Genomic DNA, 12,324 nt, shown 5'->3' on the forward strand with positions numbered 1-12,324 from the left:
TAAGGGCCCACCACATCAAAAAGGAATCCATCTAAGGGACATATCCTTACACGAATCAATGAACAAGAAAGAGCAAATCAAATATAATGGAACAGGTAGAATGTCAAATTCAAACAACAGTACTATTTCGAACCTACTCTCAGTTTTGTCCGAATGGAGATTAATTAAACACCGCTGATTTAAATATGCAAGAAGAGAAATAACTCTTATGCACGGTTTTCAATTAGAGAAAAAAAAGTATAGAATTTCGGCTCTGGGACGGATTATTTTACTAGGGAAAAGAGTAGAAAACCAAAGATTAACCAAAGAGGAGACAAAAGCAAGCTAGACACAAGCTGCAGAAGGACTACAAACACTTTTGTCTTTTACCAAAATGGGATCTCAATATTGGCACAGTAGAGACAAAAATACTAAGATGCTTTTGATTAATTTATTGCAAACTTTTGTCTGTTGATGCTCATATAAAACATGATGGAAGCTGAATGATGGGTGATTCAATGCCCTCTGATCCATCAGAAATTGATCAACTAGTTAGTCGTTAAAGATGTGGAATATGAAGGAAGACGTTCATCAAATTCTCATAAACAACATGAACGACTATGCTGGTGCTTCAGTAGTGATTGCCGTAGGTTTAGCAGCAGTATTGGTGATGATTTTCCAGTGGTATCCGAAAGGGAGAAAAGGCAGTGAGATTCCTGGCAAACTTGGCCTTCCTTTCCTTGGAGAGACATTTGCTTTTCTTGCAGCTGTAAACAGCACCAGGGGTTGCTATGACTTTGTGAGGCTTCGGAGATTGAGGTAAGAATACTAACATATACTTCATGTTCAAGAAACACACCCACACCCACATATATATATATATATATATATATATATATATTGAGGTAAATTATAACGAAGTCTCTTGAAATTTGTCATAATTATAAATACTCATCATTGTTTGAAAAATTACAAAAAATACCCATCAATATTAACAGACGTTAACAAATTACAATGGCCATTAAATTGCTATAACCTTTTAAATTGGGGCTTGCATTGTGATTGGTTGAAAATAAAAGGTTTTCTGGCCATTCTCGTACATCATCTTTTTCAGCCAATCACAATGCAAGCCACAATTTAAAAAGTCACATGCCATTTTCCGGCGAGTGACTCAACTTTCCGACCAAATTTGTACCAAAGTTGAGATTTTTTCAGTTTTACGGGATAAAAATAGAACCCTAGTAACTTAGGGGATTAAAACAAGAATGGCCTGAAGTTAGGGAACGAAAATTGCCTTTAAGCCCTATAATTTATTTACACAAACTAATCATATCTTTTATGTAATTATAAAAATCAATCTTGGCAGTTTAAAAATAAGGGTAATTTGTATAATGATATTGATATTTTTGGGAACATTGTACGTGTAATTTTTCAAAAAATAGAAGTGGTTTGTGTAATATATATATATATGATGCTGATATTCTGATATTATGATGTAAATTATAAATAAAACCAGGTACGGGAAATGGTTCAAGACGAGAATTTTAGGTAAAACTCACGTGTACGTTCCAAGTGTTGAGGGAGCAAAAACAGTGTTTGCAAATGACTTTGTGATGTTCAACAAAAGGTACCTGAAATCAATGGGAGACATGGTGGGAAAGAATAGCTTACTGTGTGTTCCTAAAGAGATACATGGAAGGATGAGGCATCTGCTGGCCGATCCTTTCTCTATGAATTCCGTTTCAAAGTTTGTCCCCAAATTCGACCGTGAGTTGTCTGAAAGACTCAAGAGATTGGAGAACAGTGGGAAGAGCTTCAGAGTGCTTGAATTCAGCATGAAGGTACCCAACACCTCAACTATTAAATGTTGGATCCATAGTCATTGCTGTGTCCCCTATATATCCTTTATAACAGCCAGTGGCTTGGCCTCGAAATTTCCTACACAGCTCTTGGTTCAAACCTTTACATTCTAAGTTTCTAACCTCAAGAGGAAATGTGTGATGCAGGCTGCGTTTGATGGGATTTGCGACATGTTGATCAGCATCACGGATGCTTCTACGCTCGACCAACTCGAGCATGATATCACATGCGTTACTGATGCGATGTTGTCGTTTCCGCTTATGATTCCTGGCACAGGATACTATAGGGGCATGAAGGTAAGGTTGACTAGTTAAAAGGAAAAATTCTTACCTATACCAGATTTTGTCACGTCAAGTTGATTACAAGGGTTATCTAATTTGTCATGGGATTGTCTTGTTCTATCAGGCCAAAATGAACCAACTCAAAGTAACAAAAATTTTCAAAAACCACATGAGGCTTAAAAGAGAATAAATTAACTAGCAAACAGGCGACTATCTGTACGTTGTAACACAGTTTGTCCTGAAATTGCTAAATAATCTATAAGAAGGATGGATGATTCGTGCAGGCTCGCGAAAGGCTAATAGATACGTTCAAGGCGAAGATTACCAAGAGACGGAATGGAGAAGAAGTTTCTGATGATTTCCTGCAATCCATGTTGCAGAGAGACTCATATCCGCCCAACGAAAAGCTCGATGATGAAGAGATTGTGGATAACTTGTTGACGCTTATAATTGCTGGGCAGAGCACCACTGCAGCTGCCATAATGTGGTGTGTCAAGTTCTTGGATGAGAACAAACAAGCCCAAGACAAGCTAAGAGTAAGAAGTCTTCCTATAATTGTCATTTTACAAATTTGTAGACGTACCTGATTTTTTGGTTGCAGAAAACATTTGGTTCCGTTGTTTCAAACAAGGATAAGATGCATTCTTTGTTCCGTAATTTAGGTCATTTAGGATTTTCGCCTTTTAACATCATTTCTAAGGTAAGATTTTACATCTTTTTAATTTTCGCGATTGTTATTTTTTTGTTTGTCAGAGTTCACTTGCATTGGCAAGAAGGGTGAGCTCCAACGAAAAATGATTGAAATAGCGAAAATTAAAAATATGTACACTACTTTTGAAAGTTAAAAGACAAAATTATGGCAAAAATGAACCAAAGGATGAACTTCAGTAAAAAAAAAGTACTAAAATCACGAAAATTAAAAAATATAGGATCAAAATGTTAACCTAAAAAGTTAAAGGATGAAAACACCAAATAACTTAAGTTACTGGATGAAAAATGCATTTAAGCCTTTCAAATAGTTGCTAAAATTGGAATAAATGCATTTGGGTTAGGGGTAGGTAGCAAAGTCGATAGGTAGTTGTCACGTGTAATCTGAATAAGAAAACATGGATTCTAGTCCTGCTTGGGATCTTCGAAATTCCTGAAGCCCCCTTTTCAGAAGTAAGAATGACGAATTTTTTGTGCACATGAGTTAGTGTGATGGGAGTGTAAAAGGTAATGTGGTCAATTATGACAGTGATTTAGATTCCAACTTTCTTGCAGGAGGAACAGTTGCAAATTCTTAGAAACAAACCTGCGGGAGCTTTGCTTAAATATGATGATCTGATGAGCATGTCTTACGGTTCAAAGGTCAGAGAAACCAAATTATTAATTAAACCTATAAACTGATGTATCTGTGTATGTTATAAACATTATTAACATTAACATGTGACGATGTTTAGGTTGTCAAAGAGACATTGAGGATGTCAAATGTCTTGTTGTGGTATCCTAGAGTTGCACTAGACAATTGCACTATTGAAGGCAAGTTCAGACTTCTGAACCAACCTAAAAATGTGGCTTTATTTTTGCTCTCTGATTGTTCATTGTTGTGGATAACATGTTTAGCGCTCGATATGTTTGTACCTGCAGGTTACGAGATAAAGAAGGGATGGAATGTAAACATTGACGCGACTCAAATACATTATGATCCGAACACGTACAAGGACCCCATGCGCTTCAATCCTTCCCGGTTTGATGTATAACATCTCAGCCGCTTTCTCTTTTAAAGTAACGAAATTTCAAGTCTAAACATAGCTCTCAGCCAAATCCAAGCTAATTATATTTAAATTGTTCACATAACGAGTGCATTATACAGTGATGTATCATATGACAAATGCAGCAACGCTTGTAATTATTTGGACAAGAATTTTTCCCAATAGTACTGTATGAACACTTGGCAGGGAATACAACTGATGATATTGTTGTATGCTTGCAGGAAATGCAAAAGCCATATAGTTACATACCTTTCGGATTAGGTCCTCGGACATGCTTGGGTATAAATATGGCAAAAGCTACGATGCTGGTGTTTTTACATCGACTAACTAGTGGCTACACGTGAGTACAACATATCATACATATTGATGTCAGAAATATTTTTTACCTAAATATAAAACTTAAATAGACTAAAGTTTTTCTTGATTATTGTCATGCAGGTGGACAGTTGATGATGAAGATCTCAGCTTAGAAAGGAAAGCACACATTCCCAGATTGCGAAGCGGATGCCCAATCACATTAACACGCCTGGACGATACATCTATCACTAATTCATAGATTTTCTACGAGTCATTTGAGCAATTAATGATTGTAGATGTTCAGATGTTTCATGATTGTAACAGATGGTTTAGATCTTTCTACTGGTTTAATGACGTCTTGTTTCTACCGCAGAAAACCTAGAAACTAGTAAAATTCAATGGTTTATCCCTGCTGATACTTCTACATATAAGAGAAGCCATGTAACATGTAGCCACATACATACACACAGAGACAACATGAAGGAAGACATAAATTCTTCTAACTTAACTAAGGCATATGCATGAGTAGAAGATTAAGGTCAAAGGAGTGCCATCTATGTATACATACAACAATTAACATGAAGTCCATTAGCAAACAAGAAGTGGCATGTCAAGAATATTACAAGTAGGATTTGATAAAAATTATTGAGAATGCCTAAAGCTACTTCTCATACACTGTATACAAGGTAAAACTTATGATCTCAAACATTGAACTCCAGCTGTATGCATGTAAGAATAGGAAGCATGGAGAATGTTAAGAAAAGTAAAAGAGAGACAAAGTATGTTCTGCACCAAGCACATAATGAAAGAAATAAAAGTATAGGCAATTAGTCAAGTCATAGATATAGATTTATACTGTTGTACTGTGGCTGTTATGGCTTGTTCAACAGGCAGCCTTTCCAAACTGGATGCACCATAGAACCCGTGAACTCCTTTAGTTCTTGTCAATACATACTCTGCTTCCTTCGGCCCAGATATCGGACCTGGAATTGCATTGCAGAATCATTATAGTGAACTTATGCAAGAGAAAGTGAATTTGAAAGAAAAAGGATTGAATGACTTTTCAATTTTAGATGGCAAACAACTAAGCTAAGCTAGATTGAGGTATGTAACACACATAGAGAAATGTTTCGATACAGAAGATTCTCATTCAGTGATGTAAATTTAAATACTATCTATGCGGAATGCCTTACTTTTGCTGCAAAATATCAAATATTTTACCTCCATGGCATAGAACAATAGCTTCAGGGTTGATCCTGTGAACGGCATCTGCAATAGCTTGGACAAGAGTTACACTTTCCCCAATTGAGAGTGCTGTTTTAGCTCCAATTGAACCAGATGTAGTCAGGCCCATATGGGCCACAACGATGTCAGCACCAGCTTTTGCCATTGCTGTCGCTTCCTCTTGGTTAAAAGCATATGGGGTTGTCAAGAGCCCCATTTTATGAGCTTTCGCAATCATCTCAACCTCCAATCTGGAAATGGGAATCAAATAAAATCATTAGCTTTCTGAATATTTAGATGATCGTATGTGTAGGAATTATAATAAAAAGAAATAAAATGATCACCAATTTCTGTACATTACCCATATCCCATTCCTGTCTCTTCCAGATTTTGTCTAAAATTACCATCAAATAGCCCAACAGTTGGAAAATTCTGCACCCCTGAGAATCCAATAGACTCCAACTGCTTCAGGAAGAAATCTATCCTCCGGAATGGGTCAGTTGCACAGACTCCAGCGAGAACTGGAACTTTTTTCACTACCTAAGTGTGTCAAAGATGCAAAGAGATGAACTGGTAACATATCAGGTGGTTTTTCATGTCATCTAAGCTCACGAGAACTCTCCATATCATATGCAAGGGTAGTACATGGAGCATTTAAAAGCCATAGAGAACTAAACATAATTAGACTATGCTGACAAAAAATTACAAAGACAAATGAAAATACTGCTTTATCTTGATTATCAATAAAAAGTTGGAATGATTCCTTAGGACCTCATCTTTTAAATATTCTTAGTTCCCGTCAACACAATATCAACATATTTGAACAAAATGCCGAAGCCATATAATTATAAACTCAATAAATTGCATGATGCAATCCTAATTCGGCATCTTAGAAAGCATCTACTTAAAAATTCAAAAAAATATCATGCAGATTAGATCAAATTCTTATGTCAACTATTACCTTGTGATATGTCCAGCATAGTCAAAGTAAGCGATTCCTCATCCTTATAATTACATATAAGGCTGCATTTCAACTATTGATGACCAGTCTAAGATTGAACTTTAACTTGAAATTTATAAAGTTTAGTTATAACTTTCTGGAAAGCATAGGGTGCTACACTTGCTCATGAACTTTTAGTAATATCAGGTCGTGTCTGGAAGAATTCCAAATAGGCAAATGAAACACTTACAGGCAACACCTCATTGGCCATGTCAAGTACGACTGCATTTGCATCAGCAAATGGCAATAGACCTGCCAAGGACCCCCTTCCTGCCATCCTAAAACGCCCTGAGTTGTACAAGACTATCAGATCCACTCCACCAACTTCCTCAAACTTGGCTGATATGCCTGTACCCGCACCAGCACCAATAATAGGTTTGCCCTCGTTTATTTGATATTTCAATTGCTGCAGTATTTCTCGTGTTCTTTGTAGTGTTTCTGCACATGTACACGAAGAATTCTTAAAATAAAGTAGAAGCATGAAATACAAAGGCATTTATTACCAACATGGTGATGGAACCTATTGAAATTCTGTTACTTGATCCGTCACCAAAATACCAAATTACATTTGTGCAAGAATTTTGTTTATTTAACCAAATTTCCTTGTTAATGCATTCAGTGTGGTATGTTTACCCTGAAGTGATGGGCATGCCAACTGACATTTAAGCACTCACCAACGCAATAAATATCAATGCATTTACAAGAAAGTAATATATGTTCTACATGAGAAGAATACAATGCATCAGGCATGTCGGACTACCTGCAGTCCACTCGGGCAATTTAACACATGCTAAAGAGTCCATGCAGCAGCATACATAAATTACTAGGCATGTGGCCTTAGTAATAAGATAAAAGGGATTTCATCAATTTATTTCTAAAGTATCTAAGACTGGAATATTCACGGATCCCATGACAATGCCTTGTATTATGTCTAAGTTAGGTAAACTAAATTTAAAATGTGATAACCAATGTATATCATTACATTTCATGGTGAAAAAAAAATTGTATGAAAATAGAAAGAAAAACAAATTAAGTAGGAGCTGAGAGGGAGGTGTAACAACCTGGTTTTGCATCAGGGAAGTTGCTCAAGCTATATGAAACAGATATGACGCTCTGGGAACTTATCTTAGGGGCAGAAGTTTTGTCCTGAGCACCTTCAGTAGATCCACAGGTAGCTTGACTTCCAACTCCGATAAGGTTCGTACAGATCTCCAAGAACGAGTCCACTAGTGCATTTGCAAACTCCAGATCATTAATGTGATGCCGGAAAACTTTAACCTATTAATAAACAGAAATTGGACTTCGATGAGCACATAACGGTCATGAGAATGCCGATAACCAGCAAAACTTTATCTGATGAGCAGTGGTGGAACCTGACGATCTTCATTAGTTTCAATTAGCCTCTGCAGTTCCTCTATGAGAGCCCCAGTAGCATCAGGATCGTAGAAGGCCTTGTCTGGTGCATCCAACGCAGAGACACCTTTCTTTGGCAAGCAAACACAAACCTTAGAAGATGACTTGTTCAACTTGTCTGCTATAAATGCAGCAAATTTCCTATTCTCATCCACTGTTGTGCGCATTAGTGTAACCTGAGGAAGGACAAGCACAAATTAATCCCTGTACAATATACTCATAGATATTAGAGACAAATCATCCCAAGATATATTCTTGCATAACGTCTGAAAACAGCTTTGCTTTTGCAACAGAAAAGTTAAAGAGAACTGGTAAAGCACTCTGGTTACCATATCCATGGTACAAAGGAACTATTGATAAGGCTTTAGCAGCCAAATCTAGGCAGATTACTCTTAACTAAGTTTATGAGACATCCAAAGAGAAAGAGAAAACAGGACAAAGAGGCTGTGACAGAATTATCACCTGTTCATTGTGTTCATAAATTTTTCTTTGCTGAAAGTTAGGAGATATAGTGTCTTTTGGTCCAAAGTTCACCATATCCAATGCTCCAATGCTGAGAACTAAAGGTATCTTCTTTTCTAATATGACATCAAATCGGGAGCTGTCGCATGCCATGATCCCTCCAACTACATAATCAGCCACCTCTGTAGTTGTAATATCCAAAACACCCTATGGGACAAAAGATGCATTGACAAACAATAATAAATGTAGAATGAAATTCCTAGCACATTAAATACCCTTCAACTTGTCTATTGAAGTGATAAAATTAAACAAGCATATCCATGCACACATCCAAACAACTGTTTAGCATATTTATTGGTATTTTGTATTCCATCTCTGAGTTCAATTACCAGAATGTAGGAGGAGTCCACATCCCATTTTAATTCATCTCATAGCCAATCTATATGCTCAATCAACATGGCCATTTCTCATTGTGACAATTTTAGAAGGAAATCAAATTAGTTATCTAGTTAATGCATTTAATACTTTTAGAAAGATGTATAGAATACAATAGGCACAAATGCCACAAAATTTCCAACGGATTTTCTGTCAAATTGCAAAAGCTATAAAGTCCATAGATTGCACAACATGTGATGCAAGTGAGATAAATGAGAAGTTTAGATCTGAAAACACAAATGGTGGATGAGGCTGAAATACCTGTATAAATCCTCCTCTAACAAGATCCTCCATAGCCCTCCCTCCAACCCCAGTAGCATGGAAAACCAAGGTCTCATAACCTTCACACTGCAATCTATCTTTAACAGCACTGACACATGGAGTAGTAACCCCAAACATAGTTATACCAACTGTACCCTTTCCACTAGCAGCCTCAGATGTTTTTGACATCTTTAGTTGCCCAATCACCATTCCAGCAAAAGCAGCTGCGGCATTCGACAAGACGACTCTACTCACACTATTAATGCCACAAATATCCACCACTGATGGAAATAACACCAAATCAGAAGTTCCAACATAGGGTTCAGTCTGACCACTAGCCACAGTTGATACAATCACCTTTGGAATTCCAATAGGAAGTGACCTAAAGGCAGATGACATCAACGCTGTCCCTCCACTACCGCCAAGCCCTATAACTCCAGCAAGAACTCGATCACCATGAGCTTTACTGAGGAAAACATCAAGCGCTTTGCTCATGATTGCAATAGCTTTGCCTCTGTCATCCGGAAGCAGGGTACCATGTTGTTCCCCTGCTCCAAAATAGCAAGAAAGGAGATCTTTCTTCGACACAAATTTGAAATCCTCACAACTCTCCACATCTTTCCGACTAGCAGACACATCTACGAGTGTCACCAACACCTGCACAAGTACAAAATCATATGAAAAATCCACACATCAATCAGCATCCATCATGAAGAACCGAACAGAACAACTTCACATTCATTTCAACCTAAAAATTACACTACACTTACATCCAAATAGTATCAGAAATCTTACAGTTTTTGGCACACTACAAAACTTCTAATCAATAAACGCCACCGCGTGATCACGAAACTCACTGTTAACCACTGATATATCATATGTCCAACTAAACCAAAAATCTGAAGAATACTACATGAACTTAACAAAGAAAACCGTATTACAAGCCTCGAATTACAGGAACAGTTACGTAATCCACCTTATGCAGAAAACAGACAAAAAGTTACCACCTCTGAGGTAGAGTTAGCGGAAAAAAGTTGGAGATTGGAGCGAATGGCCTGGGCGAGGAATCTCAGCTCTTCAAGCTTCGTATCAGCAGTTCCAATGCAGAAGATTTTCATAGTATTGTCATCATCCTGAATCGCCATCTCTTAATATTTTTCGGATTTTATCCCAACTAAAAAGCGAGAGAGTGAGTGAGACTGAGAGAGAAACCAAAATGTCAAAAGTCCGAAAACACTTCTTCAATGTGAATGACAAACAAATTCACAAGATTTTTAATGTATTTGACAATAGATAAATCAATACATCATATTTCCCCAAAAAAATAAAAAAATAAAAAGAAAAAAACATAATTTATACTATATGATATGAGAAATGAGCAAAAAAATTCTCTGTGTAAAATAAAATAACAGATTATTCTCTGTATTTTGGAAAAAGAAGCAAATTACCCCCTATTTAAACCATTGATAAGGAGTAATTTGCTTCATTTTTTTGAAACACATGCAGTAATTTGCTATTTTAATGCGAAAAATATTATTTATTCCGCTAGGTATGCCTAATTTTAATTTTAGTCCGATAATTATGTCCATTTTTGTTTAGGTCCAGTAACTTACAAAATTGTTTACTTTTAGTCCTCTGGCAGATTTTCGTACAATTTTACCCCTATGAGTGCATATGGACTAAAACTGTCTTTTAAAAGTTGCATAGGGGTAAAATTATTCGAAAATCTGCCTGAGAACTAAAAGTAAGCAATTTCGTAAGTTACTGGACCTAAAAAAAATGGACATAGTTATCGAACTAAAATTAAAATTAGGCATTACTTAGCGGACTAAAATAATATTTTTCTCTATTTTTTTTATAAGAGGGTATTTACTCATTTTCCATAATACGGATGGTAAATTGCATTTAACCCTAAAATAAAATTACTTAAAAGTATTATTAATATAACAAAAAAAGATTAGTATTTGCATTGTCACAAATCGTTGATGTGAGTGAATATTCATTTATTTTTTGGGATAGTTACGCTCCATTGAAATTTAATGTAATTACACATAGACCCTTTGTGATTTGAAAAATTACATCTAGCATCCCATTGATTTGCTTTCAACTAATAAATAATAATTCAAAAGTAATTTTTCTATTAAAAGATGTGGATATATTAAAATACATATTTAATAGAATTTATCCTGCTTTAATAGTACATATAAATAAATACCTAACAAATTATATAAAAAAAAATTATTATTTATTTAATATTAAATAATCATTTAATACGATTCTCGAGGTAATTCCGTCTAAAAAGTTTCAATAAATCATGCACTCACCACTATTAATTATTAATTAATTGAAGAGAGAAACATTATGGGCCCACATATATGGAATTGTGGTTGCCTGGTTGGTATGCCGTCTTGAGTAGATTAAATGTGAAGCTGTGTCGTTTTAGGTGAACCTAAAAGGGCAAATTTATGTAAATAAAGCAGAAAAAAAAAATTAGAGATTTGATGTGGTTTTGAAACTGTTAAAAAAGTGAGCGGCACCACGGTGTCACAATTTAAAATTTAAAAAAAAAACGTTTTGCCTTTGTCACCGCGGTAACTTACCGCGGTGACAAAGATTTAAAAAATATATATATATTTTAATAAGCCACCGCGGTGATGAACCGTGGTGGCAATAAAAAAAAATTATATTTTCTATGTCACCGCGGTGGCTTACCGCGGTGACACATAATTATTAAAAAAAATTATTTTTTAATATGCCACCGCGGTAATGAACCGCGGTGCCATATAATATTTTAAAAAAAAAATAAAGAATGAGCCACCACGGTAAGGTACCGCGGTGGCTCATTCTTCACATTGTCCTTCCGGTACCTGACACCGCGCTAAGATAGCGCGGTGACTATCAACTTTTCTGCTATGCTTTTCCAGTCTCTGACACCGCGTTAAGATAGCGCGGTGATAAATAATTTTTCTGCGTTATTGTCTGTGACACTACGGTTGTTTATCGCGGTTTTTTTAGCTATATATATCACACTCCATTCCCTCAGTCATCCACATTGAAAAATCGAACGCCAGCTTCAAAAAATTCAACATTCATTTCTTATCCCTTACACTCTAAAAAGCAGTCATCGAAAATTTCATACTTACACTCTAAAAAGCAGTCATCGAAAATTTCATACTCCACCATACCGCGCAATTCTTCTCAAATTTGTTCACTTTTTATTTGAAAATTTACAATTGAAAAGGCGTCTAGTAAGTTATTTATTAAATTTTTGTATTATTTATTTCTTTTAAATATCTTCTTATATTAAAAAAAAAAATTTATTGATGTGTATTTTATTTTGTTTTAAAGATATGGCGGC

The 12,324-nt window shown here is 35.8% G+C and overlaps 2 protein-coding genes across 3 annotated transcripts; one reads left to right on the top strand and one right to left on the bottom strand.

Moving 5' to 3' along the window:
- LOC105165765 (cytochrome P450 90A1) lies at positions 465 to 4,548 on the top strand. 2 transcript variants are annotated; one of them, XM_020694748.1, is made up of 9 exons: positions 469 to 798; positions 1,496 to 1,820; positions 1,986 to 2,135; positions 2,405 to 2,656; positions 3,384 to 3,470; positions 3,563 to 3,641; positions 3,750 to 3,856; positions 4,096 to 4,214; positions 4,313 to 4,548. In XM_020694748.1, exons 1-9 carry the CDS (start codon positions 545 to 547, stop codon positions 4,428 to 4,430), a joined length of 1,491 nt encoding a protein of 496 aa, XP_020550407.1. In that variant the 5' UTR covers positions 469 to 544; the 3' UTR covers positions 4,431 to 4,548. The 2 variants fall into 2 exon arrangements, with proteins under 2 accessions (XP_011083191.1, XP_020550407.1); XM_011084889.2 differs by having other exon boundaries at positions 465 to 798; positions 3,563 to 3,856.
- LOC105165766 (UPF0261 protein BPP1817) lies at positions 4,745 to 10,221 on the bottom strand. Its single transcript, XM_011084891.2, has 9 exons — positions 9,974 to 10,221; positions 8,967 to 9,623; positions 8,271 to 8,477; positions 7,769 to 7,984; positions 7,457 to 7,673; positions 6,586 to 6,833; positions 5,757 to 5,935; positions 5,393 to 5,646; positions 4,745 to 5,154 (listed from the first exon to the last, which is right to left on the bottom strand). Exons 1-9 carry the CDS (start codon positions 10,109 to 10,111, stop codon positions 5,003 to 5,005), a joined length of 2,268 nt encoding a protein of 755 aa, XP_011083193.1. The 5' UTR covers positions 10,112 to 10,221; the 3' UTR covers positions 4,745 to 5,002.

This window comes from Sesamum indicum, linkage group LG6 (assembly GCF_000512975.1).
Source record: "Sesamum indicum cultivar Zhongzhi No. 13 linkage group LG6, S_indicum_v1.0, whole genome shotgun sequence".
Classification (NCBI taxonomy): Eukaryota; Viridiplantae; Streptophyta; class Magnoliopsida; order Lamiales; family Pedaliaceae; genus Sesamum; species Sesamum indicum.